This window comes from Bos grunniens, chromosome 17 (assembly GCF_055505025.1).
Source record: "Bos grunniens cultivar Pamir isolate PY7600 chromosome 17, Bosgru_T2T1.0, whole genome shotgun sequence".
In the NCBI taxonomy this organism is placed as follows: Eukaryota; Metazoa; Chordata; class Mammalia; order Artiodactyla; family Bovidae; genus Bos; species Bos grunniens.
This window is the reverse complement of record NC_141181.1, coordinates 72,653,152-72,680,129: the sequence shown is the minus strand read 5'-3', so window position 1 is coordinate 72,680,129 and position 26,978 is coordinate 72,653,152. Positions and strand designations below refer to the sequence as shown.

Here is a 26,978-nt window from a genome sequence, read left to right as displayed (position 1 = left end):
TAGCCCAGGTCTCGCTGAGCAAGCTGCCAGTGAAGGGGTTTAGCTGACCCCAGCGCCCCAGGCGGGAGTAGCCGGGGGCGTGCTGGGGGTGGCAGGGGGCAGGCCGGGGTCAGTGCACCCGACCCGTTCTGGTGTTGGACGAGCACCCTGGGGCGCTGGGTTCTGTGGCAGGGTGCTGGCCGGGCCACTCCACCTGTGGGTGGACATGGGCTGCTGTGACAGAGCCTCGGCTCCTCCCCAGGTACTGGCTGCTGGCCCAGCATCTCAGGCCTTCCCACACTTGTTCTCGGGGCTCTTTCCCAAGAGCTGCTCCTCCGTGGGGTCCTGCCCAGACTTAGCAGAGGTGGGCTTCTGGTGCGCATGGGACTTGTCCCCTCTCTCGGGGGAGACCAGCCCCCAGGCTCTGCTGACTGCAGAAGGGCCCTTGACCCCGTTTTCTCTGGGTGTGCCGCTGTGTCTCACCCCTGGGAGGGGCCTCCATCCAAGAGTGGCGGAGCCCCACGGGCTGGCTCGCCCCAGTTCCAGGCCTGCTGTGGGCTGGGCTCCTGCCTGGAGGGGCCCCGGCCACTCAGCGTTTGGGGCACTGAGGGCATCAAGCCTGAGGTGGGAGGAAGTGTGGACTCAGGAAGGCTTCCTGGCCCACAAGCCTGGACCAGGTCGGAGGGCACTGGCCTGAGACACACGCCCTGTGCCCCGCAGACCCCATGAATGCGCTGCAGAGCCTGACGGGCGGGCCCGCCGCAGGAGCCGCCGGCCTCGGCCTTCCTACTCGGGGCCCGGGCCAGGCCCTGGGCGGGATGGGCGGCTTGGGTGCCATGGGCCAGCCAATGCCGCTGTCGGGGCAGCCGCCTCCGGGCACCTCTGGGATGGCCCCCCACAACATGGCTGTTGTGTCCACGGCCGCTCCGCAGAGTGAGTACATGGATGGAGCAGGGGACACCCAGCCTCTGCCTCCAGGGGGTGGGGGGTGGGTGGGGGGGCGGCCTGGGACCCCAGCCCTGGGGCTGTGCTCTGTCTCAGGGCTCCTGCCTCACCCCCTCCGGGGGCAGCGGTGCGCTCCAGGACTGGCCTGGCCCCAGGCCTCGGAGGGTGGGGAGAGAGGCTGCACTGTGCTCCTGGCCCCTCTGGGAGTTGCAGAGGAACCGAGCCAGTGTGCCTCCCCCAGCTCCCACCGTAACACCCTGGCCGTGTCCCCAGAGCCTCCGCAGGGCCATGCGCTCAGGCCGACTGCGCTCTGACGCACTCTGGGCGTGCACGTGTGTGGCTCGGGGAGGTCTCGTCAGGTGTGGAAGGGAGTCAGCACACGGAGCCTCCCCGCCAGCCGGCCGTCCTGGCTTCACCCTTTAGCCCTGAGCCGGGCAGCCGCTCGTCTGTTCTCGGCCTCAGTAATCTCTGGCAAGTGTTGCATCAATGGAATCGTGCGATATTTATGTTTTTGAGACTGTCTTTTTCACTTGGCATAACGCCCTTAGGGCCTCCAGCTTGTGCCTGTCGTTCCTGCCTTCTCACTGCTGAGGAAGGTTCTGGGGCTGCGGTCCATTCATTGACTCAGCCTTGGAGGACAGGCGGGTTGTTTCTCTTTGGGCTGTTAAACTAAAGCCAGTGTGAGCGCTCGCGTTCCGGGCGCTCTGTGCCCACGTGTTTGGCCTCGTGGCCCTCCCGGGAACAGGGCCGCCGTGGTCCCGGTGCGCGGTTCTCTGCCCGTGTGCTCCGTAAGGTCCCCTCACTTCTCCGAGGCCGGCCACACCCTCACGCCCCTAGCCACCCCCACCTCCAGAGCTTCATTTTTTCTCCTTTCTGAGTCCTGCCTTGTGACACCTGGCTCCCTGCTTGGCTCTTCATCTTGAGCTCCACGTCCCCTCTCGTCAGCACAGGCGCACACGTGCACAGGCGCACACAGGGCGGCCTTCAGAAGGCTGCTCTGCCTCCTTTTCATGTACTACTCTGGTATACGATTGAATTTCTCTTTTTCACAAACTTAGATTTTATAATAAAACACAGTTTTGAATTGGATGAGCTTAGTGTGAGTTGCAGTCTCACTCCTGAGACTGTCGGCCCAGCGGGGAAGTGCTGGTGCCAGCCTGCACACTCCCTGGCCCGACCTTGGCCACGTCCTGCGTCGGCCCCTGAGGGGCCCGGAGGGCGTTCTGTGGCCTCTGCCCTCGTGTCTCACTGCTGCCCCCGCAGAACCCCCTGTGACCTCTGGGGCCTGGTCTGCCTGAGGCAGGTGTGTGCCTGAGGGCACTTGCCACCCTTTTTCACACCTCCGAACGCTGCCATGGAATTCAGGCTGCTCAGGCCCTAGTGCCATGCCCCAGAGTGTAGGCCCTGGGTCCAGGGTTTGACCAGGGCACCCAAAGGCAGTCCAGAGCCCACTAGGCACCTCCTGGTGGCCTGGGTTAGTGACAGGGAACACCCTGCAACTGGGTGAGGCTGGGCTTTTAGACTCAGCATATTTTTGTTCCTCGAAGAGTTTTATGTCGTGTGTTTGAGACCAACTTTAAAAATCAGCCTTGTTTCCTGATTTTTGGAATCTGGGTGCCCAGGAGCCCTGGCCCCGGCCGACTGGATCCTGGGTGGCCTGTGTTTGGGCTGCGGCGTCTGTCCGTGCAGGATGGGTATGGCGCCCTTGGCATCCCCAGCTGCGCTGGAGACAGGGCTGGACTGGAGGGGAGTCTCCAGGGCAGGCGGTGTGCGCGGTCAGCAGGCTTGGAGGGAAGCAGGCTCGCCTCCCGGAGGAGCAGAGACGGTAACGAGCTGTGGAGATCTCCAGGGCTGTAGCTTTGTTAGGTGTCAGCGCAGGTGCGGAAGGAGGTGGGGTCTGGACTTGCAAGGGAATGAGTGCTGTGACACTGTGTCGGGAGTGGCCGAGCAGAGGTGACCCGTAACCACAGAGAGCCTGTAGGTGTGAGAGTGACTGGGAGAGGAAAGCGGGTGAATAAAAGGTTAGTTACAGCCGGAGAAAGAGCTTGTGGACTGGAAGCTGCATTTGAAGGCATTACCCAGAATGGAGCCTAGAGCAGAGGCCTTGGGAGCAGGAGGCTGAGAAGCGGAGGCTGAAGTCAGAAGTGCGGCTGGCATCACAGGGCGGCCCAGAGCAGAGGGGGCGAGGGGGTGGCGGCCAGGGAGCCCAGGGCTCCATGCAGGTTCCACGGGCACCACACCCCAGCCAGCCCGTGTGCCACAGGACACCAGAGGCCAGAAGGCAGTCTCGACAGCTGTCTGTCAAGGCAGGAGCGCGCGGCAGACTCAGGGATGGAGTCACAAGCCCCTTGGGGTGTTAGCGCCCCAGGTGCAGAGCCGCCAGCAGAGCCAAGGAGGCTTCCCTGGAAGGGAAGTGAACACACAGGCATGCTTGCTTTCCCTCACCACCGTCTCTGACCTCTCAGACCATCCTTCCCAAGACACCAGGTCTAAATGGGAGAAGCAGCAACTTCCACACAAGGGTATCCACAGGCGTACGTCTAAGCCAGTGACTCTCGGCAGCTCTGCACCCTGAGGGCTGTCTGCAGTGTGGGACGGGTGGGCTGTCGCAGCTTATACGGGCAGGCTCCTGGTGTCCGACGGGCAGAGACCAGAGGTGGTGCTGGGTGTCTTCCGTGTCCGGGGCGGCCCCCGGCACAGTGTGCTCTGGCCTTGTGTCAGGAGGGGCACAGCGGGGCATCCTTTCTGTAAACAGAGATTGCCTCCGTGCCACGGTCCTCGGAGCTGCCCTCCACAGGTCCCCGGTCTGTGATAGATCGCTGCATCCGGAGCCAGCATGGGTGCCTCCTGTAGCCGGGGAGACAGATGCAGAGCAGCAGAGCCGGGGCCCCGTCGAGCTCCCGAGGCTGCGCCCTGGCCGCTTTTCTGCCCTGCCTCTTCCCGCAGGCCCGCTCTGTGAGCGTCAGACAGATAGGCACCGAGCCAAGCTGAGTCAGCAGTGGGGGCAGCACGGGCCCAGGTCTGTCGTGTGCGTGGAAAAACCTCCTTTAAAAATATTTAGAGAGGAGTCCAAGGTCCTTATATTTAGGCAAGAGGTTTAAGTATGGATAAACTTTATACTTTTTAAAATTAACTATAATAATTGTAAGAGTCGTTGCTAAAACAATAGAAGTAGTTTGTCAATTCCATATCAATAGGAGAAGCTGGAATGAGATTGACACTACAAAAACCCAGACAACATTTAAAAATCAACGCAAGCATCCGACAAAATAGAATTCAGAAGAGGAAGAGACTGTATATGTCAGTTATATGTCAGTAAAGCTGAGAGACTTAGAAGGGGAAAGGCAGACGTAGGTAAGTTGAAAACTATAGGTAATCGCTGTGAATGTGAAGAGAGAGGCTTTCCTGCTGAGGCTGGATGGAAACGAGAGGGGAGGGTACAGCTCCTTAATCCCGACAGGAGAGCCCTGAGATACATGCCGCAGAAGACTTCAGACAAAGATGCGGTGGGCCAGTCTCCTCCCAGAGAGTTAACCAGACAAAAGTGATCAACTGGGAGAACCGAAGGGTGTGGTGGGAAGCGTGCTCAGGAAGGGGTCTGCGTGGCCGTGCTCCACACGCCGACGCTTTCAGCTGTGCCTGCTGTGTGCTTCATCCAGCATTCACAGTGGCCGTGTCACTAGAGACGGGGTCATCTTGGCAGCTGCTGAGGGCTGGCACGAGCGCCTGTGGTGTCCAAGCTGCGCCAGGTCGTGACCACAGGGCTGGCCAAACCTCGCCTGGGGAGAAAACGGTGTAGAGCTTAAACTGGATGCTCAGACGGGCACACGTCTTCCTGCGTTAGGACGTTCTAGTTCTCCACGGTGCCACTGTTGCAGGAGATTGGCCAAAGGGACAGAGTGCCCGTGCCCCGCCTCTTCATCTTTACTGGGTCGCTCAGTGGTAAAGAATCTGCCTGTCAAGCAGGAGACACAGCTTCCACCCCCTGGAGCAGTAAGTGGCGACCCACTCCAGTGTTCTTCCCTGGAGAATCCCATAGACGGAGGAGCCTGGAGGGCTACAGTCCATGGGGTCACAAGAGAGTCAGGTGGGACTTTGTGACTAGAGAACAACAAAGTTCACGCACCCTTTTTTGCGCTCTGGGAGTACAGTGTTCAGGAGATTCATGAAGGTTCGTGGCTTCAAACTTGAAACATTTTCATCACCTGAAAAGAGACTACGTCACTGAAAATCTTGTGAATGATTATTCCTTTTTACTTTTTTGGCTGTGCCACGCATCGCGTGGGATCTTACTTCCCCAACCAGAGATCAGACCCACATCCCTTGCAGGGGAAGTGCAGAGTCTTAACCACTGGACCACCAGGGATGTGTCTGACTGGTGGTTTTTATCAGCATTATTTTTAACCACCATAAAGTGGACACAACCCAGATGTCCATCAGCTGATGGATAGGTAACACAAAATGTGGGGAACCCATATAGTGGAGTACTGTTTGGCCCCAAAGAGAAAGGGAATACGGATCTGAGGTACAGCGTGGGTGAGCCTCATAAATGCAGCGCTGAGGGAAAGGAGCCGGTCACAAAAGGCCCCAGCTGTGTCCAGAGCCGGGGGCTCCATCGAGGCAGGAAGCAGATAGGTGGTGCCGTACTGGGCCTCCTGGTTGGCGTGTTCCCTCCTACCCCTTCATTACAGTAGAGTGGATCCAGTTACTACAGAGTAGATTGGGTTCCTGTGGAGTGGATCAGGTTTCTGTCGACTGGATCACAGTTACTGTGGAGTGGATCAGGTTCCTGTAGAGTGGATCACAGTTACTGAGGAGTGGATCGGGTCCTTGTAGAGTAGATCATAGTTACTGAGGAGTGGATCGGGTCCCTGTAGAGTGGATCAGTTATTTTGGAGTGGATCAGGTTCCTGTAGAGTGGATCACAGTTACTGAGGAGTGGATTGGGTCCTTGTAGAGTAGATCATAGTTACTGAGGAGTGGATCGGGTCCCTGTAGAGTGGATCAGTTGTTTTGGAGTGGATTGGGTCCCTGTAGAGTGGATCACTAGCTTTGTTCGTAGTGATGCTTTCTGAGGCCCACTTGACTTCACATTCCAAGATGTCTGGCTCTAGGTCACTACGAACAAAGCTAGTTGGAGGTGATGGAATTCCAGTTGAGCTATTCCAAGTCCTGAAAGATGATGCTGTGAAAGTGCTGCACTCAATATGCCAGCAAATTTGGAAAACTCAGCAGTGGCCACAGGACTGGAAAAGGTCAGTTTTCATTCAATCCTAAAGAAAGGCAATGCCAAAGAATGCTCAAACTACCACACAGTAGCACTCATCTCACATGCTAGTAAAGTAATATTCAGAATTCTCCAAGCCAGGCTTCAGCAATATGTGAACCGTGAACTTCCTGATGTTCAAGTTGGTTTTAGAAAAGGCAGAGGAACCAGAGATCAAATTGCCAACATCCGCTGGATCATGGAAAAAGCAAGAGAGTTCCAGAAAAACATCTACTTCTGCTTTATTGACTATGCCAAAGCCTTTGACTGTGTGGATCACAATAAACTGTGGAAAATTCTGAAAGAGATGGGAATACCAGACCACCTGATCTGCCTCTTGAGAAATCTGTATGCAGGTCAGGAAGCAACAATTAGAACTGGACATGGAACAACAGACTGGTTCCAAATAGGAAAAGGAGTACGTCAAGGCTGTATATTGTCACCCTGCTTATTTAACTTACATGCAGAGTACATCATGAGAAACGCTGGGCTGGAAGAAGCACAAGCTGGAATCAAGATTGCCGGGAGAAATATCAGTAACCTCAGATATGCAGATGACACCACCGTTATGGTAGAAAGTGAAGAGGAACTCAAAAGCCTCTTGATGAAAGTGAAAGTGGAGAGTGGAAAAGTTGGCTTAAAGCTCAACATTCAGAAAACGAAGATCATGGCATCCAGTCCCATCACTTCATGGGAAATAGATGGGGAAACAGTGGAAACAGTGTCAGACTTTATTTTTTTGGGCTCCAAAATCACTACAGATGGTGACTGCAGCCATGAAATTAAAAGACGCTTACTCCTTGGACGGAAAGTTATGTCCAACCTAGATAGCATATTCAAAAGCAGAGATATTACTTTGCCAACAAAATTTCGTCTAGTCAAGGCTATGGTTTTTCCTGTGGTCATGTATGGATGTGAGAGTTGGACTGTGAAGAAGGCTGAGCGCCGAAGAATTGATGCTTTTGAACTGTGGTGTTGGAGAAGACTCTTGAGAGTCCCTTGGACTGCAAGGAGATCCAACCAGTCCATTCTGAAGGAGATCAGCCCTGGGATTTCTTTGGAAGGAATGATGCTAAAGCTGAAACTACAGTACTTTGGCCACCTCATGCGAAGAGTTGACTCATTGGAAAAGACTCTGATGCTGGGAGGGATTGGGGGTAGGAGAAGAAGGGGACGATGGAGGATGAGATGGCTGGATGGCATCACTGACTTGATGGACGTGAATCTGGGTGAACTCCAGGAGTTGGTGATGGACAGGGAGGCCAGGAGTTGGTGATGGACAGGGAGGCCTGGCGTGCTGCTGTTCATGCGGTCGCAGAGTCGGACACGACTGAGCGACTGAACTGAACTCAGAGTGGATCAGTTACTGAGGAGTGGATCGGGTCCTTGTAGAGTGGATCACAGTTTCTGAGGAGTGGATCGGGTCCCTGTAGAGTGGATCACAGTTTCTGAGGAGTGGATCGGGTCCTTGTAGAGTGGATCACAGTTTCTGAGGAGTGGATCGGGTCCCTGTAGAGTGGATCACAGTTTCTGAGGAGTGGATCGGGTCCCTGTAGAGTGGATCAGTTGTTTTGGAGTGGATCAGGTCCCTGTAGAGTGGATCACAGTTACTGAGGAGTGGATCGGGTCCTTGTAGAGTGGATCACAGTTTCTGAGGAGTGGATTGGGTCCCTGTAGAGTGGATCACAGTTTCTGAGGAGTGGATCGGGTCCCTGTAGAGTGGATCACAGTTTCTGAGGAGTGGATCGGGTCCCTGTAGAGTGGATCAGTTGTTTTGGAGTGGATCGGGTCCCTGTAGAGTGGATCACAGTTATTGAGGAGTGGATCAGGTCCCTGTAGAGTGAATCACAGTTTCTGAGGAGTGGATTGGGTCCCTGTAGAGTGGATCACAGTTTCTGAGGAGTGGATCGGGTCCCTGTAGAGTGGATCAGTTGTTTTGGAGTGGATCGGGTCCCTGTAGAGTGGATCACAGTTATTGAGGAGTGGATCAGGTCCCTGTAGAGTGAATCACAGTTTCTGAGGAGTGGATCGGGTCCCTGTAGAGTGGATCACAGTTTCTGAGGAGTGGATCGGGTCCCTGTAGAGTGGATCAGTTGTTTTGGAGTGGATCGGGTCCCTGTAGAGTGGATCACAGTTATTGAGGAGTGGATCAGGTCCCTGTAGAGTGAATCACAGTTACTGAGGAGTGGATCAGGTCCCTGTAGAGTGAATCACAGTTTCTGAGGAGTGGATCGGGTCCCTGTAGAGTGGACTGCAGTTACTGTAGAGTGGATGTTGGTGCTAAGTGCTGGCCTTGGCACCCGTCCCTCCCGTGCTGGCGGGGGTGCACCTCTCCCAGCTGCACCCGGGACAAGCGCCCCACCCGTCTGTCTCCAGCCCAGCTGCAGCTCCAGCAGGTGGCGCTGCAGCAGCAGCAGCAGCAGTTCCAGGCGCAGCAGCAGGTGGCGCTGCAGCAGCAGCAGCAGCAGCAGCAGTTCCAGGCGCAGCAGAGCGCCATGCAGCAGCAGTTCCAGGCGGCCGTGCAGCAGCAGCAGCAGCTCCAGCAGCAGCAGCACCTGATCAAGCTGCACCAGCAGAACCAGCAGCAGGTGCCGGCCTCGAGCCCCAGAGCCCGGGCGGGGGGCTCCTGGATGCAGGCGGCCACGGCGAGGCAACCCTCGACGGGAAGGCTGGCCAGGGCCGCGGGTCCTCTGAGCACGTCCAGGCCTCCTGTCCGCCCTGTCCCTGAGAGTTCTGGTGTCTGGACGCCGCACTCGTCGTCCCATGCGGGTGGCTGTGTCACAGGAAAAGCTCTTCTCTCGCACATGGTCTCAGTCAGTGTGCTGACGGGCTAAGCGTGTCCCGCTCCAGCCTGTTGTAGGTGGGGGAGGGAAGCCCCAAAGGACCCACCCTTGGCCACCTGCTCCCGGCCTGGGCTTGCGCCTCCTTTCCCACAGCCCCTCTCCCGGGCTGACAGGGGGTCTTCAGGCCCATCTCTCCCCCTCATCCTGAAGCTGGCCCTGTGCCCACTTTCGGGGCCACACAGGCAGCCCTGGAAGGGGCTCCCGAGGTCTGTGGTCAGCCGAGCGTTGCCCAGCTTCTCTGGGGCTGTACCTACACCTGACCCCTTACCACGCCCTCTGGACCCCTCCCTGGACCCTGCCTTTGTCCCCTCAGGCTTCAGACGGGCCAGTGTCCGTGGCCAGGGCCCTGTGACGCTGGGAGTCCCTCTGCCCCCGGGAGCGCTGCTGGGCCAGGCCACAAGCTGATGGGGTTGCTTATTCTGCCCCAGATGCAGCAGCAGCAACTACAGCGCATGGCACAGCTGCAACTGCAGCAGCAGCAGCAGCAGCAGGCTCTCCAGGCCCAGCCGCCCATCCAGCAGCCGCCGCTGCAGCAGCCCCCGCCCCCGCCCTCGCAGGCCCTGCCTCAGCAGCTGCAGCCCCCGCAGCACCACCAGGCCCCGCCGCAACCCCCGCCGCAGTCACAGCCACAGCCTTTGGTGTCACAGGCTCCGGCCCTCCCGGGGCAGATGCTGTACACCCAGCCGCAGCTGAAACTGGTGAGTAGCCGGTGTCACGCGGCCGGGGCCCTCCTCCCGGTGTCCCCAGGGCTGTGGATGGCAGGCCCTCTTCCGGCACCAGGACTCACCCTGGCACCCCCGCCCTGGCCCCCATGTGCCGCTCAGCAAAGGAGCGTGCGTCCCACCAGCTGCCGCACCCCATGGCAATGCCCTTCCTGCCAGGAGGCACCTTGTCTTCCAAGCATCCTGGCTGATTTGGTGGAGGCCAAGGGCATCGTAAGGTTGTGGGTGAGAAGGTGGATGGCCGCACCTGCATTCTCACTGTGGCGGAGGGCATGCCACCTGCCCGGCCCACGACCACTCGGGGTTCTGTCCTGAGCAGAGGTCGTGACAGTGTTTTTGAGGAAGGCGTAAGATATTATCTTGTCATGCACCTGTGCAAAAACAGATCCGTGTCTGTAAATGGGGACATCACAGGGAAGACAGCATCGTACCCAGTCGGGGACGTTCGCTGTGCCAGGAGCCATCTTAACGTGTTTTTTGGCTTGCTGCTTGCTTTTTGTCCTTTTCTCTTCGCTCTTCGCTGGGTGAGGTGGTGCAAAGCTGCACCTGAACCATGAGGTGGGCGACTCGGAGGCCCCCAGGCACAGGCTGCAGGGCTGGGAGTCCTGAGCAGGGTCCCGTCAGCAGGAGCCCTCTGGCCTAGGTTCTTTCGAGGAGTCGGGGCTGCGAGCAGGGCTCTCGTGGGCCGTCAGCGCCCTGGGCTCGCCGCAGCAGCTGGTGGTGGTGGTGGTTGTGTGGTGGCCCATTGGGGCAGACTTCTCATTGGAGTCAGGGAGGCAGGGCTCTACTCTACCGACTCAGAGCCAGGCTGCATGGGCACTGCCAGTGAGCCCCAGGTGAGGGTTGACTGGTAGCGGACATCAGCCGGGGAAGTGGCAGGAGCCCCTCCTCGGCCCTGGCCTGGTGGCTGCAGGTCGCTGCTCCTCCCTCCGCAGGTCCGGGCTCCAATGGTCGTCCAGCAGCCGCAGGTGCAGCCCCAGGTCCCGCCGCAGACAGCAGTGCCCACGGCCCAGGCCTCGCAGATAGTGGGTCCCGGAGTCCAGGTGAGGGCCCTGCGCCCAGGCTCGGGGGGCATCAGCCAGTGCCCGTCACCCGTGGACAGCGGGCTTCTGGCTGGATCGGGCCGGTCCCGGGGTCCTCGGGGCAGCTCCGCCGGTGTGTCTGGGTTTGAGCTGCACAGGGCACGTGCCATGCCCACCCCACACCGCCCCAGGTCTTCCCTCTTGCCTCCTTCCCCAGCGTGTGATGGGGTGGGGGGCGGGGGCCACGTGCTCTCTTCCCGCCTCAGCTCTGAGCATGGAGCTGGGGGCCGTTGCTCCAGAGACCAGGAGGCGTCCTCCAGCAGTCAGCCCTGACTTCCAGGACTCACCCCTGGGTGCCCACCCCCTGCACATCGATGTCTATGGACAGAAGGGCCTCCCGGCCTTGCCCAGGAGCGGCCACAGTCTCTTTGGTGTCTGGGGTGGGGGCCAGGCCTTGTGACTTCTCCACAGGCCCCCTCGCCCCCCAGCCTGTGTCCAGACATGGTCTTGCTGCTTCTTGTCTCCCGCCCACAGCGGCTCAGGAGGGCGTTGACTCAGCAGGTGTGCCGTGGTGAGACCCGTGGGCCCACGGGCTTCTGCGCACCGCCCCCCCTCCCGTGGCCGTGTCAGCCGAGCGCCGTGTTTGGGCCGGGATGCCGCGTGTCCCTTAGCGTCCAGCCTGGCCCTGTGGCTCGAGTCTGGGGGAGCGTGCTGATGGGGTTCCCACAGCCTTTGGAGGGGCTCTGTGACCTCCCCGTCCTCCTCGGCTCACCCACACGTGACCTCGTGTGAAGCAGACTGCCAGCATCACCTCTGCAGCCAGGGCAGGACTGCGGGCCCCGTGTGCCCACATCAGCCACTTCCTCTGCCACCACTCTGTCCAGGCCTCGTCCGCAGGCCTCCTGGGGCTCCCTGCTCTCAGGGTGCGCTCCGTTCCCCTTCCCAGCGGTCACGCCGCCTTTGCTTCTGCTGGAGTTTGGTGCGGCCTGCGTGGCACTTGGTCGTTTCGAGGGGGGCGTGGATTTGTGACCTGTCCCAGCAGAGTGCAGAGAGCTGATGGCAGAGCTCAGGTGGGGGCAGAGCTCAGGTGGGGACGTGGGGTGCAGTAGTGGGGAGGGGCGGGGTCACCCCTCCTCCCGCAGGGTTTGGAGTTCTGAGGATTGGCCTTCAGGATAGGGGGCGTGCCCATGGCCTGCCTGCGATGGAGGCCAGCCTGGGTGTCTACGCCCAGGGCTCCCAGGTCTGCCCCCCGGGTGGGGCACTCGTGGGGCCTGGTGGGCTGGCCTCGCTGCACGCTCGTCTAGCAGCGGTGGGTGTGAGAAGAGCCCTGGGGGAATCTCTGCTTCCTCAGCCCTTCTTTGCAGCCTCGGTGGTAGCAGTGCACAAGACGGAGACACGTCTGACCCAACACTAGGAAGTCAGCGTGGGTGGGGGAGGAGGGGCTGAGGGGCAGGCAGGAAGCACGGGTGGGAGCCCGCTTGGTGGCTTTTCTTTCCTCCTCACGTTTCAGCAAAAGTCAGGCTCTCCTGGACGCCGTCCCCAGGGCCACGTCGCCGCTCGTGGCTGTGGACATTTCCTCTGGAGCGGGTCCTGCCGCCCCCGTCCCCATCTGGTTCTCGGGTCTGGAGGATTTTACCGTTAGCAGTAGTGGGTGGCGCTTCTCGGAGTGACTCCGGGGCACTTGGGGCTTCGGTCGTACCAGCCCCGGCTGGAGCCTGGGACCCGGGTGTCTGAGGACGACCGGGCACCCATCTGGACGCCTGGCTCTGGCGGTAACTCCAGAGAGGAGAGCATCCTGGGGGCCACGGACTAGGACCCAGGAGCACTCCCCTCCCGCACAGACCGCCCCGCCCCTCCTCCAGCCCCGCCCCGCCCCTCCTCCAGCCCCGCCCCGCCCCTCCTCCAGCCCCGCCCCGCCCCTCCTCCAGCCCCGCCCCGCCCCTCCTCCAGCCCCGCCCCGCCCCTCCAGCCCCGCCTGCGGGGCGGGCGTTTTGATTCCCAGGCATCAGGCTGCCTCCTGGAGCCTGCCTGGGCGGGCTTCGTTTCGCTTCATCCTAACGGTTTTGAGCGCAGGCAGGCCCAGCTCTCCAGGAACCAGCCTAGGGCCTCAGACCCCAGACTGAGAGCTCTCATCAGGGCAAGCCAGGCCAGCCTTGATGCCTCCAGAGGTGCAGTTGACAAGGAGGGGGCTGTCAGCTCGTGCTGGGACGCGGGGGGCAGTGGGAGGCTGCAGTCGTCCAGGGAAAGGTGGGCAGAGGTGGAGGGGCCTGGGCCAGGCCGTGCTGGGGGAGCGGGCGGGGAGGGTCGCCTCGGGCAGTCTGGTGGGGTCTGGGCTCCTGTGAGTGCTCCTCCGTCTTCCCTGACTCAACAGCCACCAGGCAGAGTGGCCCTCAGCCGGCATTCGCGGCGCCAGGTGAAGAGTGCAGGCCAGGCCTGCAGAGTGCGGCGGGTGGGCTGGAGGGCGGCTGGGAGCTGCCTCCAGGGAGACGCTCGGCACACAGGAGGTGGCCGCAGTGTTGCGGACGCCCTGAGCGAAGCCAGCAGGGCCTGCGGAAGCGTCCCATGTGGTGAGGGGCCAGGCTCTGTGCACTCTGCAGGCTCTGCTCGAGGCCGCTCTGGGGGCCCATTCCAGGGCCTGGTGGGCCGCTGTCTGCCCGGCCGGGACTAGCACGTGTCTGGGCAGAAAGCGGTCTGCACATGCTCGCATTCCTAGTCCTGGGCGTGTGACCGCCTCCCTTGGTGTTCACAGACAGACGTGGTGGCGTCCTAGTGGGAGAGTGGGGCGGGAACCCGCTGCCTCCGCGCGACGAGGGCTGCAGGGAGAGGGTGACCCTGAGCGCTCTGCGCTCTCTGCTTGTGGCAGGGGTTGCTCGGCTGCCAGGCTGCAGCTCTGGCCTGGGCGCTGGCAAGGGAGACACGGGGCGACGGCATGGCACAGCCTCCGCACTGCCCTGCTGCCCGGCTTGTCCTTGCGGCCCAAGGGGTCACAGAGGCTTTGGGAGGTCAGCCCACCCATCACTGTCCGTGGCCCTCGCTGGCCTCCCCTGCCCACAGGCTCCCGCACGCACAAGGCGGGGGCCTGGCACACCGTGTCCCCACTCAAGCCTCAGCCTCTGCCAGTCCAGGGCCAGCCCTGCTGCCAGCGCGCGGGCCACGTGTGTGGCGGGGCGCACTGTGTGGGTGTTTGAGAGGCGGTGGCAGAGGGGCCGCGGGGGTGCGCAGGGCGGCTCAGCAGGCGCGCCCTCCCCGCAGGTCAGCCAGAGCAGCCTCACCGTGCTGTCGTCGCCGTCGCCGGGCCAGCAGGTGCACACCCCGCAGTCGATGCCGCCTCCCCCGCAGCCATCCCCGCAGCCTGGCCCGCCCAGCTCGCAGCCCAACTCCAACGTCAGGTAGGCCCGGCCCCACCCCTCCAGTCTGCCCTGGCCCCGCCCCGCCCCCTGCCCAGCTCACCTGTCTCCTCTCTGCCAGCTCCGGCCCCGCCCCGTCCCCCAGCAGCTTCCTGCCCAGCCCCTCTCCACAGCCTTCCCAGAGCCCAGTGACGGCGCGCACCCCGCAGAACTTCAGCGTCCCCTCCCCAGGACCACTGAACACCCCCGGTAAGTGGGGCTCGGGTCGGGCCCAGCCACGCCCTCCATGGGCCGGGCCACGCTCACCAGGCCGTGTCCTGTAGTGAACCCCAGCTCCGTCATGAGCCCCGCGGGCTCCAGCCAGGCCGAGGAGCAGCAGTACCTGGACAAGCTGAAGCAGCTGTCCAAGTACATCGAGCCGCTGCGCCGCATGATCAACAAGATCGACAAGAACGAAGGTGGGCCTGTGGGCCAGCGGGCTAGGCAGGGTGGGGCAGGGCAGGGACCCCGGCCCGTCTGAGGATCCGCTTCTTCCCCAGACAGGAAAAAGGACCTGAGTAAGATGAAGAGCCTGCTGGACATCCTGACGGACCCCTCCAAACGGTGAGCCTTGGCGCCCAGCCTGTGGGGACAGGGCTGCTCCCACCACTCACAGAGGGTCCTACCCCATGGCCCTCACGGCCCTCTTGCTGGCCTGGCCCCCAATGTGTGGGTGGCCTTGGGCTGGAGACGGTGCTAGTGCCCACGTGTGCAGAAAGGGCACTGATCTCACAGGCGCTGGCTGTGGGAGGGACCGGACCATCTGAGAGGGGCTCGAAGGCAGGGCCACGCCCTCACATCCCTTGCTTCTCCCACGGGCCACGGAGCTGCTGAGGCCAGAGCTCGGCCAGCACCCCCTGCAGGTGGCCTGGCCTGGGACCCTGCCCTCTCCTGGAGCCTTTGGCTCAGGCGAGGCCCCCTTCTGGAACATCCTCCCTGTTCTGCTCACGTGGGCAGAACGCTGGGCACTGAGGGGCCCTGTGGGAGGTGGACGGCCCTCTGGCCTCTCAAAGTAGTCGGGTGGGGCCAGGGGCCTGGCCTGCATCCTCCCTTGGCCCATCACGGTGTGCCTTGTCCTGGGCGTGGGGCCGCCCTGCCTCAGACTTCGGGCCTGGGAACAGCGCGTGGGCTGGCGGGCTCCTGGGAGTGGTGCCGGTGGCCCAGGCCCCAGCCCGCTCCGTCCAGAGAAGGCCAGACTGTCCGTGGCTGGGCAGAGATCTGGGAGCTCTCGGCTCCCCGTCCCCCACACAGAGGGCCAGCCCCGTCGTCCTCCCTCAGGTGCCCGCTGAAGACGCTGCAGAAATGTGAGATCGCCCTGGAGAAGCTTAAGAACGACATGGCGGTGGTGAGTGGGCTGCCGTGCCTGGCGCTGTTCGTAGGGTCGTGGGCATCCCTGGTGGTCAGGGCTCACCACGGTCTAACCACGAGCTGGAGCCTGCAGCCTGAGGGGGCGGGGGCCGTACGCGGTGCAGTGGGCTGAGGTGAGGACGTGATGGGAAGCTCTGGCTGCGGCTCGCAGTGCACGGCTCTCGTGGCCCACGGGCCTGGCCGGGCTGCCGTGGAGTGTCCGGGCCCGCCCGCCCCGTCTGTGGTGTGGAGCTTGTGGGGAAGCCAGGAAGGCCGGCTGGGCGAGGACGAGGGCCGGGGTCCACGAGTGGGCTGCTGACCCCACCGTCCTGCTGCAGCCCACGCCCCCGCCGCCCCCAGTGCCCCCCACCAAGCAGCAGTACCTGTGCCAGCCGCTCCTGGATGCTGTTCTGGCCAACATCCGCTCACCCGTCTTCAACCACTCCCTGTACCGCACGTTCGTGCCGGCCATGACGGCCATCCACGGCCCGCCCATCACGTGCGTACCCGCGGGGCTTGGTGGGCGGCCAGGCCGTGGCCCAGCCAGGGGCTCAGCATGGCTGCCTCCTCCAGGGCCCCGGTGGTGTCCACCCGAAAGCGGAAGTTTGAAGAGGATGAGCGGCAGACCATCCCCAACGTGCTCCAGGGGGAGGTGGCGCGGCTGGACCCCAAGTTCCTGGTGAACTTAGATCCTTCGCACTGCAGCAACAGCGGCGCCGTCCACCTGATATGCAAGCTGGGTGAGCGCAGGGCCGGGCTGGCGGGACGCCTGCTCGCCCAGCCCCGCCCTCCTGGAATCTGCCCGCTGTCTTCTGGGCCCACGCGTGAGAGCAGGCGCACTTGCCTGGGGGCGGGCCCTGAGCCTGCCTGCTCTCATCCCTGCCCCCACCCCGGGCACGGAAGCCTCTTCCCTCCCGTCCAGCTGCAGCTCCGGGTCTCTGAGGAGACGGGAAGCGCGGGAGTCAGTGCCTGGGCTCCGCACTGGCCTCTGCAGGGCCTCCAGGCCTGGTGGGCGCTGCCGGGTCACAGGTGCCCCCGTGTGTTGCAGATGACAAGGATCTCCCCAGCGTGCCGCCGCTGGAGCTCAGCGTGCCTGCCGACTACCCCGCCCAGAGCCCGCTGTGGATCAATCGGCAGTGGCAGTACGGTGGGTGACCGGGGGGCAGGCACCCGGCGTTCCTCCACGAGCCCCCGCCCTCGTGCCCTCTTCCTCGGTGGACGGAGCAGGTGGCCGCGCAGGCCCACGGGGAGGGGAGGCTCCCTGCCCACCACACCCCTGCAGTGCTGAACAGCCGGCTCAGGGCTGAGGCTGTCCCAGCAGCCCCGTGGGTCTCTGTGAGGCTCCTGAGGACCCATCTGCAGGACAGGCCCCGGGAGCACCCCATTGGTGGAGACGTTCCTCCCCGGGCTCAGGGCTGGCCTGTAGAGGACCAGGCCCTGAGGGCAGTCCCCGGTCCAGCTGTCCGCTGGCGTATGGGAGCTGGCACCCAGGCCCCGGGCTGGGGAGGGCAGCGGGGGTCCTGGCAGAGGCTCACGGCCGCCCTTCTCTGCAGACGCCAACCCCTTCCTGCAGTCCGTGCACCAGTGCATGACCTCGCGGCTGCTGCAGCTCCCTGACAAGCACTCGGTCACGGCCCTGCTCAACACCTGGGCCCAGAGTGTCCACCAGGCCTGCCTCTCAGCCGCGTAGCCGCACCACCGCTGCATGTCCGGCTTCCGCCCTCCAGGGGCCACGGGGCAGCTGGCCGCCTCCTCGGCCCCATGCCAGACGTTCACAATGCTGGCTTCCTTAGAGAGCCTGGACCTCGGTTAGCTCTCCTGCTTTCCCTCCGCCTCGGGACCAGCTACAGGCTTCCGTGTGTGGAGAGGCCCCGGCCACACCCCGGCCCTGCGCTCGTGGGCTGCTGTCCCCTGCAGGGCCCATGTCTACTTGGCGCGAGCCTTGTGAGTGTGTGCCGGAAAGCCTTCTGCTGTTTCCCAGGGGGCGTGCAGGACATAGGAGACCCTGAAGATGCACGCAGAGCTCCCTGACCGCAATTCGGGTTCAGGGTGGCCACGGGGAGCCCCGGGGTCGGGCGCTGGCTGCAGGGCCCTGCCACCACCGGGGCCTCACACCTCGCCACCCCCTCCCGCCAGGCCTGGAGCCCGCTGGGTCAGGATGCTGTTCTTGGACCCAGCGTTCTGAGAGACTGAGGGCTCCTGCCAGGGCGTTGGGCAGCTGGCCCTCGCTGATGAGGTTCCCTCTTTTTGTATGTGCATTACCGTGTCTTCTGTGGTTCTTATAATAAATTTATTATTCCTGTGTTTGTCATGAATTTGTCACTGTGTCTCCCCACCCCCCCCACCCCCCGTGAGCCCGGGGCCCTCTGTCCAGTGAGGGGCGCTGTCGGGGCGGAGCAAGGTCCCCCACTGTGGAGGGGGGATGCCCAGACTCCGTGGGGCTGGGAGGACTGTCCTGCCAGGCAGGGGTCCGAGCCGAAGCTGCCAGTCTGGCAGACAAGGGTGTCCTGCGGCCATTGCCTGGCAGGCCAGCATCCTGGGGGGGACCTTGCCCCACAGCCATGGCCCCAGCCCTTGGTGGAGGAAGGTGGGCCGGGCAGGGCCGCTCACCAGCTGTCTGTGCCGGTGCACACAGGACGGGGTCTCGCTCGGGTGCCTGGAAGGCAGCCCCCTGCGCCCTGGGAGGAGCGTGCGGGCGGTGTCTGAGCTTGTCTTCTTCCAGGGCAGCGCTGGGTCCTGGCAGGCGGGCTGACTCCTGGCAGGCCCCGCCCACCGCCAGGCGCAGAGCCGGGTGAGGGATGAGGCTCGCGACTGGGAGAAACAAGCTTTATTTCCAGGCTTCAACAGGTAGGCTCACGCTTATCTCGTAACATGTGCATGAGAACGCAGAATAGCGAGATACTGAGGAAGAAAATAAACAGTTCCCAGCCCCGAGACCTCGTGCGGTATCCACCGTGGGCCTGGCTGGCTTGGCTTATGAGTGCCGGGGGTCCGTGGGGCGCAGTCCCGCAGGGTGGTGGCCAGCACGGCACTCAGAGCACCGAGCGGTGCAGCCGCCGGCCCTGCACGGCCTGCAGCCGCCGCTGCCGCTCCGCAAAGCTGGTCTTGAGGCTCTGCTTCAGTGCCGGCAGGATGGCATGCTCCGCCACGGGCGCCCGGCTCAGGATCAGGCTGGGGGACAGCGGGGGTCACCGCAGGCACCTTCCCTGCCCCGCAGTCCCCGGGCGCAGAGGCGGCCCACCTCCCATCCCAGCAGGACTCACCATTTCTTAGAGATGCCCTTGGCGGTGACCTTGGGGAGCTGCGTGGCCCCCAAGTGCAGGGCCTCCTGGTCTCTGGAGAAGGGAGTTGGCCGTGAGCCCCAGATAAGCGGGCCCAACCGTGCCCCTGCAGCCTCCTGGCACACCTACCTGGGAGAGCTGGGCCCAGCCTCCTCGGGGCCGGCCCTGGGCCTCTGGCTCCCTTCCAGGAGTGACTTAAGGTGCTGCAGCTGAAGGCAGGCAGGAGAGGCGCACTGGGTGGGCCGGTGGGGCCCTGGGGCACCCCTCCCCTCCCCTTCTGCCTCCCCTCCCCTCCCCTTCTGCCTCCCCTCCCCTCCCCTTCTCCCCCCACTTCTCCCCTCCCCTCCCCTCCCTTTACCCCCTCCCCTTCTCCCTCCCCTCCCCTCCCCTCCTCCCTCCCCTCCCCTCCCCTTCTGCCTCCCCTCCCCTCCCCTTCTCCCCCCACTTCTCCCCTCCCCTCCCCTCCCTTTACCCCCTCCCCTTCTCCCTCCCCTCCCCTCCTCCCTCCCCTCCCCTCCCCTTCTCCCTCCCCTCCCCTCCCCTTCTCCCCACCTTCTCCCCTCCCCTCCCCTTCTCCCTCCCCTCCCCCCCCCCCCCCCACCTCCTGTGCCTGCAGGAGGTTGGCATTCCACAGCTGCCGGATGACGACCTCACACTGCTGCAGCGTGGCGGGCTTGCGCAGGTGCAGGGGCAGGCCCACCGAAGGAGGCGCCTCTGGCACCTGCCTGCCCTTGTGCTGGCTGCCCACTGCCCAAGGGGGCACTGCGTTAGCGCTGTCTGCTTCTTCATCCCTGAAACAGTCACGAGAGCTGCCAGGGTCGGGGTGGGGGCAGTCTGCCGTGGGCGGTCTCACCAGCTCTCAGGGCGGCACTTGCTCCAGCATGGGAAGGGGGCGTCTCCGCAGCCTGGCTCCCTCCCTTCTGTGCCCGGCAGCGGGTGGGGGTCCCAGCCCACCCCTTCCTCCCCTTGCAGCACACACTGAGAGGCGGGTGTGGTCTGAGCTGCCTGGCTGCCCTCAGTGCTGACCGCAAGCCTGGGGTCCAGCATGGGGTGCCCACTGGCTCAGTGGACAGCAGGCGAGCCCCAGGGTGGCCCTGCCCTGGTGTGCCGACCCCGTGCCCTCCAGAGCGCAGCACGGTTCCTGGGGGAGACCCAACCAGACTCAGGGTTCTCTGGGTGAAAAGCAAGCTAATCTGGAGGCCTGGACACTTTGCTTCTGTGTTTTAAAGCATGCTGTAGGGGCTGCTGCCAGCCCCTCCTGCAGATTCAGGTCAGTTCAGGGGGCCCACTGGATCCCGGGGAGGGGAAAAGGCAGTGCCCACCGGGTGGGCGAACCCAGCCTTCAGGAGCTTGCTTCCCACTGGAGGCTGTTTGAAAGGGTGACGCCGTGGGCGGGTTCCAGGCTGTGAACCTGCCAAGTGCACCCGTCCCGCAGGCACAGGGAGCCTTACTTGACAAGCCCCTGCACGCCGAGGGCCTTGTCCACCCTGCCACCATGAAGCAGGGTGGCGACTGAGGTCTCCTCCTCCAGGTCCGGCTTCTGGGGGACTTCAGCTTTCCAGTCTTGTTTCTTAGAGGACCCGGGCTGGGGCCTTGCCTTGCCCTGAGAGCCGGCTGCAGGTCAGACCCAGATGGGGCCTTGTCACTGGGCGTCAGTGGGCCACGTGTGCCCGCGGGGCCCCGCCCGTCCCTCGGTAAAGGGGACAGGGGAACGGCCTCCTGGGCGGCGTGCTGGGAGACACAGAGGCAGGGCGAAGCCCGTGGGGGCCTGAATGTCCTGAAGGGGCCACAGTGCTGAAGGCCAGATGCCCCAGCAGCTGAAGCAGGGAGAGAGCCCTACACGCCCTGCAGAGTGGTCCTGTGGGCCTCAGCAGAGCTCGGGGCTGGGGACGGGGGGGCGGGGGTTGGCCAGCAGCCGTTCCCTGACTCTGAACCCATTTTGGGCAAAATGAAAGTGAAGGCGAGATCTGGGCCGCCCGTACGAAGCCTGGAGCGTCAGAGGCACTATCAGGCAGGGCGGCTCTCAAGGCCCTCACTCGGCTCCGCGTCCAGCCCCCCACTGCGTCCTGCCTCCTCCAAGGGCTGAGGGGAGCGGGTGGAGGACCTCCGGGCTCCTGGGTCACACGTTCTACTGCCTCGCATCCCACACCAACGATCTTTCCGCCAGCCAGCCTTCTGACCTGTCCCCTGGCCTCAGCTCCCTCCTAGGGTTTCAGCTCACAGGACCCTGGGGACCCTCCTGGGTCCCTTCAGCGTCTCCTTAACCCCCGAGTCCACGGGGCCTGGCTGAGGTGCCCCCCTGAGGACCACCGTGGGCGCTCGGTGTGCTGCTCAGCACCCCACGCCCGCATCATGCCCACGGCGCCTGAGGCGCCCTGCTCTACCCTGACCCCGAGCACAGAGGCGCTGGCGCACTCACCCGACACTGTCGTGTTCGAGACGGACTTGTTGGACTGAAGGCTGGAGCTCGACGTGCTGCCTGTGGGGCACGCGGGGTCAGCCCACGGTGGCAGGGCCACGCTCCCGTCCCGCCCGTTCCTATGCCCTCTCCACATTTGAGCGATGCCACCCCAGACCCTGCCAGTCCCGGAGGGAGCCATGGAAGGGGGCTGCGGGTGGAAGCGGGGCCCTGAGTGGGAGCATGGCCTCTCCCCAGGTCCCCTCGGGGGCCTCCAGCACTGCATGCCCACATCAACACTTGGCGGCTATGGGGCCCTGCCAGAGAAGGGTCCCTGCCACCCCACCCTCTGCGTGCCTCCCAGGAAGAGCACCCTGGGGGCCTTCGAGGCTGGCACCGCTCACCACTCAGACCACCTCCTGATGTAGACCTGGCCTCAGCAGTAGGAGGGGAGGGGAGCCCTGGGTGAGGCTGGGGGACAGGCAAGGTGAGTGGGCTGCAGATGAGGCCGTGGGTGGTTGCTGTGGAGACGGTGGGGTGGCCCGAGGCCTCAGGGACCAGAGCTGGGGCTGTGCTGGGCCGGCCCATGTTTCAGGGGACGAACGTCTGGGGCGGCAGCGCAAGTAGACAAGCCTCTGGGAGAGTGAGGCTGGGGTCCGTGGGGGCGCGAGGGCAGAGACTGCCTCTCACTCTTCTGTCCACGGCCCCTGCTGTGTTCTGGGGCACAGTCACCCAGCTCGTAGCTGGGAGCCGTCCGTGTGTCTGGGCCCCGTCTCCCTGGGCTAATCTGGGGGCTGCTCTTGAGGGCAGGTGCTTTGCACGAGGTACCTGTGGGCCTCAGCCTTACCTTTCTTATGTGATTTCTGGTTCATGATGAGCTTGTAGTGGAGATCTGAAAGCAAGCACAGGCTCTGCTCAGGGCCACTCTGAGAGACAGCTTGGCTGCCCCTGGCCCAGGCCTCCCTGCTGAGCCCCTGAGGAGCCCTGCCCCGTGGACCCGGCCATGGCACCCTCGGGTGGACTCGGGGTGCCCCTGGCTGCTCCCTGAGCCCCTCCCTGTATCCGTGATGTCTGCGGGGCACCCTCTGCTGGGTGGGCCCAGACTCCAGGGGGGACAGAGCAAGTCAGGAGGACCCAGGTGGCAGGGATCCCTCTGGGTGCTTGGCTTGGGAAAATCCATCGACCTGCCTGTGCGGACTCGGGGCGGGGTGGGGTGGGGGTAGTGGGGGCGATGTTTTACTTCGACAAAAGTTTTTCAAAGGAGGCGGCCGGGTTTCCGTTGGGGGTGGTGCAGCGGGCTTGGGGCCTGGGGGGGGGGAGTCCCGCGAGGCCGCCTCCTGAGGTGGGCCCGCCGCCCGCCTCACCCTTGTTCTCCCGCTTCAGGTGCTCGATCTCCTCGTGGAGCTTGACCAGCGTCTCCGAGTGCTGCTGCTGCAGGAACTGCACGCTCTTCTCCAAGTCCAGCACCCGCTTCTGAGCCTCGTTGAGCCCGAGCGACGCGCCGTGCTGCCCGGGCTGGGGGACCGCCGGCAGGCGCTGGCGCAGGCGCGACGTGCCCCGGGAGCTCAGGATCCCCGAGCTGCGGGGCCGCTGCCCGGCCGCCACCCCCGTCGCGCTCATGTAGCCGCTGCCGCTGCACGCCCACTCGGTGGCCCGGCTGCCGCCTGGCGTGGCGTTGCCATGGAAACGGGAGGGCCCGCTGGGGGCGCACGCGCGGCGGGGCGGGCCTTGCTTGGGGGCGGGGCGCCTGGGGGCGGGGCTTCGGCGTGGCTGGCTGGGGGCGGGGCCTGGGTGAGACCCTTGACCTCCGTGCGGGTGTCCTGGCCCCGCCCCAGTGGGGTAGCTCGCTTGGTCACAGGCCGTCCCTCATTTCAGAAAGTTGAAGAGGAACTACAGAGCCTCTTGAAGGAGAAAGTGGAGAATGAAAAAGTTGGCTTAAAATTCAAAAGGCTAAGATCATGGCATCCAGTCCCGTCACTTCCATGGCAAATAGATGAGGAAAAAGTGGAAACAGTGGCAGACTTTGTTTTCTGGGGCTCCAAAACCACTGCGGACTGTGACTCCAGCCATGAAATTAAAGGACTGCTGCTCCTGCAATCAAAGCTATGACAAACCTAGACAGCATACTAAACAGCAGAGACGTTATTTTGCTGACAGAGGTGCATAGGGTCAAAGCTATGGTTTTTCCCGTAGTCATGTATGGATATGAGAGTTGGACCATGAAGAAATCTGAGCACCAATGTAAAGATGCTTTTGAACAGTTGTGCTGAAAAAGATTCTTGAGAGTCCCTTGGACTGCAAGGAGATCCAACCAGTCAATCCTAAAGGAAATCAACCTTGAATCTTTACTGGAAGTACTGAAGCTGAAGCTGCAATACTCTGGCCACCTGATTCAAAGAGCCAACTCATTGGAAAAGACCCTGATGCTGGGAAAGATTGAAGGCAGGAGGAGAAGGGGGCAACAGAGGATGAAATGGTTGGAGGGCATCACCGACTCGATAGACATGAGTTTGAGCGAGCTCTGGGAGTTGGTGATAGACAGGGAGGCCTGGTGTGCTGCAGTCCATGCAGTCACAATGAGTCGGACACAACTGAACGACTGAACAGCAACATTCCTCTGACAAACCATGGAGACTCATCCTCCTTTCCAGGTCTTAATTCGTTTTGTTCACTGGTTGTGTTGTAATAGTTCATGTTTTAAATAGCTGACACGTTACAGAGTGATACTTCAGATGACACGGTTTTGTCCCAAAAATCGAAGGTAGAATCTCCATGTCCGGTCATCGCAGATCCCTGTGCTTTATGAAGTGTGAGCAAAACACACGGAACAGCTGTCCGCAGGCTCCAGGGAAGAACAAAAAGCAAACGGAATCTGCAAGGAGGCAGTACTTGAAGAGCTGTTTTCTCCTGAGGGCTGCTGATCAGCGAGGCCAGAGCAGAAGGCCGCCAGCTTATTGGCTGGAGAGGGTGATGGGTGAAAACTGAGGGGTGCTGGAGAGTTTGGAGCTACGAACTCTCTTCAAGTGCGTGGCTGGCCTGAAATGCAGAAGGTCCCAGGGCAGGACAGAGCCGGAGGCCAAAATGGCCAACTCCAGGGGAGACCACGTTTGGAAACAGAGATGCTTTCAGAGAAGACAGAGAAGTTTTTCATTTAAACTCCAAAAGAGTCCCAGCTTGGGAATAAAGGCAGTACTTCAGAAATAAGAGATTTGCATGAAGAGTAAGGACAAAGTCAAACTTCATCTGCCCCTATAAAATGTAAGCCCAGCCTCCACAAGTCCTTGTAGTCTTCCAGTAACTCAACTGCCCAGAGAACAAAAGTCAGAACCCCTCAGAGGAGGAGAGCAGAACCCAGAGTCCCATTGCCACATGACCTGTGATGTCAGAATTACACTAGTAAAGCCCAGACGTGGTGGGGTCAAGGGGGAGAATTCAGATTCAGTCGACAGAAGCAGATCACAAGGAATCCTAGACAACAGAATTTACGGCAACGTGGTGGTGGTGGTGGCTTACTTGGTCAGTCGTGTCCGACTCTTTGGAGCCCATAGGCTGTAGCCCACCAGGCTCCTCTGTCCATGGGATTTTCCAGGCAAGAGTACTGGAGCGGGTTGCCATTTCTTTCTCCAGGAGATCTTCCCAACCCAGAGATCAAACCTGGGTCTCCTGTATTGCAGGCAGATTCTTTACTGACTGAGCCACCAGGGACGCCCAACAGAAAAGTACTGTATAATACGTTTAAAATCTGCAGCAGAAGATGGTTATGGTGATTGAGACCATGGAGGATTTTAAAACAATTGGAGGGAAATATATATATACACACACACGTGTATTTGTGTGTGTATTTGTGTGTGTATGTACGTGTGTATGTATATATGTATATATATTCTGGTTTTCTGGCCCGCATGCAAGGGACTTGGTTGTCGTCCTTCTCACCGACACAAAAAGAGCTGAACAAACAGAATCACCAACTGTTCTTAGATCCATCAGAGCACTGAGGTGGGCAAACCGCTGCCCTGTTTTGGAGACAGACGGGTACAGAGAACCACAGCTTCACTGTAGCAGAGACCTGCGCAAGAGCCAGTGCCAGGTGGGGGCGGGCAGGGCAGTCTAAGGTGTAATTGATGAATTGCTGATCTGGCTCAGTGTGAACAAGGGAGAGAGTTAAAAAAAAGGCGGGGGGAGGAGAAGCCTCCAATCTTAAGGGGCGCCCAGTGCTCCTGTTGGAGAAGGCAATGGCACCCCACTCCAGTGCTCTTGCCTGGAGAATCCCAGGGACGGGGGAGCCTGGTGGGCTGCCGTCTATGGGGTCGCACAGAGTTGGACACGACTGACGCGACTTAGCAGCAGCAGCAGCGGGGCTCCTGTTGGGTTCTTACGGGGAAGAGTGGGTACGCTGGGCCAAGGGCACTGGGTCAGGCTTGCAGGCAGCTGCCCATCAGCCAGGCGGGAGTACATCCTCCTGGGTAGAAACGATTGGAACAAGACAGACGCCCCCGCGTCCACCCGCCCCTGTCCTGAGCGAGGCATGGCCGCCGCCCAGGCCGCCTCTGTGCTCCCGCACTTACACTGCCGCCTGTGGGTCTGGCTCATTGTCCGCGTGACTTTGAGCTGTTTTTCTGTAACGGGGTCGTGGCAGACAGCCTGCTTTGCACCTTGCTTTCTGTTTCCAGCGCGGGTCTTGGTTCCAGGGAGCCGTCAGTCCGTCTTTTTTGTTCTGTAAACTCCGTCTGGCTGCGCTGGTCTCAGCTGTGGCCTGTCGGGTCTTCAGTTGTGTCACTGGAAGCTCAGAGTCTTGGCTCTGGACCACCGTGCATCCCCTTGGGTTTTTTTTTTTTTGCTACACAACGGTCTCTGGGCTCTTCCTATGTCTGCTCTCCTGGGCCATCCTAACCCTCCTGGGCAAAGTCAAGGACAAGCTGGCTGTGCCGGCGACCGTGCGGGCCAGGGCTGTGCGGTGCAGGAGGCGGCTGTGCCCGCTGCAGCCCCGTGAGACGAGCTTCGGTTAAGAGGGAGAGAACGTGCTCACTCAGGGCCGGCCAGGAAGACAGACTTGGCTTCTGTTCATCATCCTGGCAATTCGTGGGGAATACGTCAAATGGGAAAAGGTCACTGTCTTCCCTAAGGGCAGTGACGTGGAGGCCGCTTTCTCACTGCCAACTCCCCCACAGTCACACGCGCGCCTAGAGGTTCTGTGTGCCATCTCGCTGTGCCCTTCGGCAGGGCCCGTGCCACTGCAGTTCCCGTTCCCCGAACAGGGAGCGTGCCGTGCACGGGAGGCAACAAAAGCCGCCGTCGTTATTGTAAGCAGTCTAACGGGGAGACACGTTGTGAAGATTCCCAGGTCTGAGTATTTTCTCGTCACTGGCCCTTTTGTTGTCGTCGTATCTGAAAAACCAGTGAGTTCGCTTTTCAGTATTCACTCCTGTGTTTTCTCCTAACGGTCCTAGTTTTGGCTTTTTCTTTAAAAACAAGTAATCAGGCTGTGTCAGGTTGTACTTGCGTCATGCGGGAACCCCGCTGACTGCAGCGTTTGGTTTGTGCACTCTGAGTTCCCCGACCAGGGGTCGAACCCACGTCCCCAGCATTGCAAGGCGGATTCTTAAAACCACTGGGCCACCAGGGAGGTCCCTTCAGCTGAGCTCTCCCGAGTCGGTCTGTGATCTGAGCCTTGGTCAGGTCCCTTCAATCGTTCAGCGTTAGATTGAAGGACCCCGTCCTAGTCCTCTGGTCATGGACAAACTAATGTACCCGACAGTCTGTGTTTTCATTCCTGGATATGTGTATAATAG

The 26,978-nt window shown here is 61.9% G+C and overlaps 2 protein-coding genes and 1 long non-coding RNA gene across 7 annotated transcripts in view; 2 read left to right on the top strand and 1 right to left on the bottom strand.

Moving 5' to 3' along the window:
* The window catches only part of MED15 (mediator complex subunit 15), a 45,340-nt gene extending 27,524 nt beyond the window's left edge, over nucleotides 1-17,816 (top strand). The window contains exons 5-17 of one of the 5 annotated variants that reach the window (XR_015144848.1): nucleotides 700-912; nucleotides 8,567-8,778; nucleotides 9,462-9,731; nucleotides 10,691-10,798; nucleotides 14,030-14,166; nucleotides 14,246-14,373; nucleotides 14,448-14,582; nucleotides 14,664-14,727; nucleotides 15,442-15,508; nucleotides 15,871-16,009; nucleotides 16,084-16,250; nucleotides 16,559-16,657; nucleotides 17,064-17,816. Coding sequence is in view for 4 of the 5 variants with exons in the window: in XM_086349135.1 (XP_086205261.1) it covers nucleotides 700-912; nucleotides 8,567-8,778; nucleotides 9,462-9,731; nucleotides 10,691-10,798; nucleotides 14,030-14,166; nucleotides 14,246-14,373; nucleotides 14,448-14,582; nucleotides 14,664-14,727; nucleotides 15,442-15,508; nucleotides 15,849-16,009; nucleotides 16,084-16,250; nucleotides 16,559-16,657; nucleotides 17,064-17,200 (1,898 nt within the window). In the remaining variant the exon portion in view is untranslated. Of the gene's footprint in view, nucleotides 1-699; nucleotides 913-8,566; nucleotides 8,779-9,461; nucleotides 9,732-10,690; nucleotides 10,799-12,801; nucleotides 12,946-14,029; nucleotides 14,167-14,245; nucleotides 14,374-14,447; nucleotides 14,583-14,663; nucleotides 14,728-15,441; nucleotides 15,509-15,848; nucleotides 16,010-16,083; nucleotides 16,251-16,558; nucleotides 16,658-17,063 lie in introns of those variants that run through there. The other 4 variants (XM_086349135.1, XM_086349136.1, XM_086349139.1 and 1 more) reach the window with 4 other exon arrangements.
* Nucleotides 17,817-18,231: 415 nt separating this feature from the next.
* Nucleotides 18,232-25,012, top strand: LOC147355910 (uncharacterized). Its single transcript, XR_015144868.1, has 2 exons — nucleotides 18,232-18,357; nucleotides 22,573-25,012. It is a non-coding gene; the product is annotated as an uncharacterized LOC147355910 (long non-coding RNA).
* On the bottom strand, nucleotides 18,323-22,855 carry CCDC74B (coiled-coil domain containing 74B). The gene is made up of 8 exons (XM_086349180.1): nucleotides 22,554-22,855; nucleotides 22,037-22,081; nucleotides 21,211-21,270; nucleotides 20,243-20,405; nucleotides 19,393-19,582; nucleotides 18,921-19,000; nucleotides 18,774-18,845; nucleotides 18,323-18,681 (listed from the first exon to the last, which is right to left on the bottom strand). Exons 1-8 carry the CDS (start codon nucleotides 22,807-22,809, stop codon nucleotides 18,543-18,545), a joined length of 1,005 nt encoding a protein of 334 aa, XP_086205306.1. The 5' UTR covers nucleotides 22,810-22,855; the 3' UTR covers nucleotides 18,323-18,542.
* Nucleotides 25,013-26,978: the final 1,966 nt, after the last annotated feature.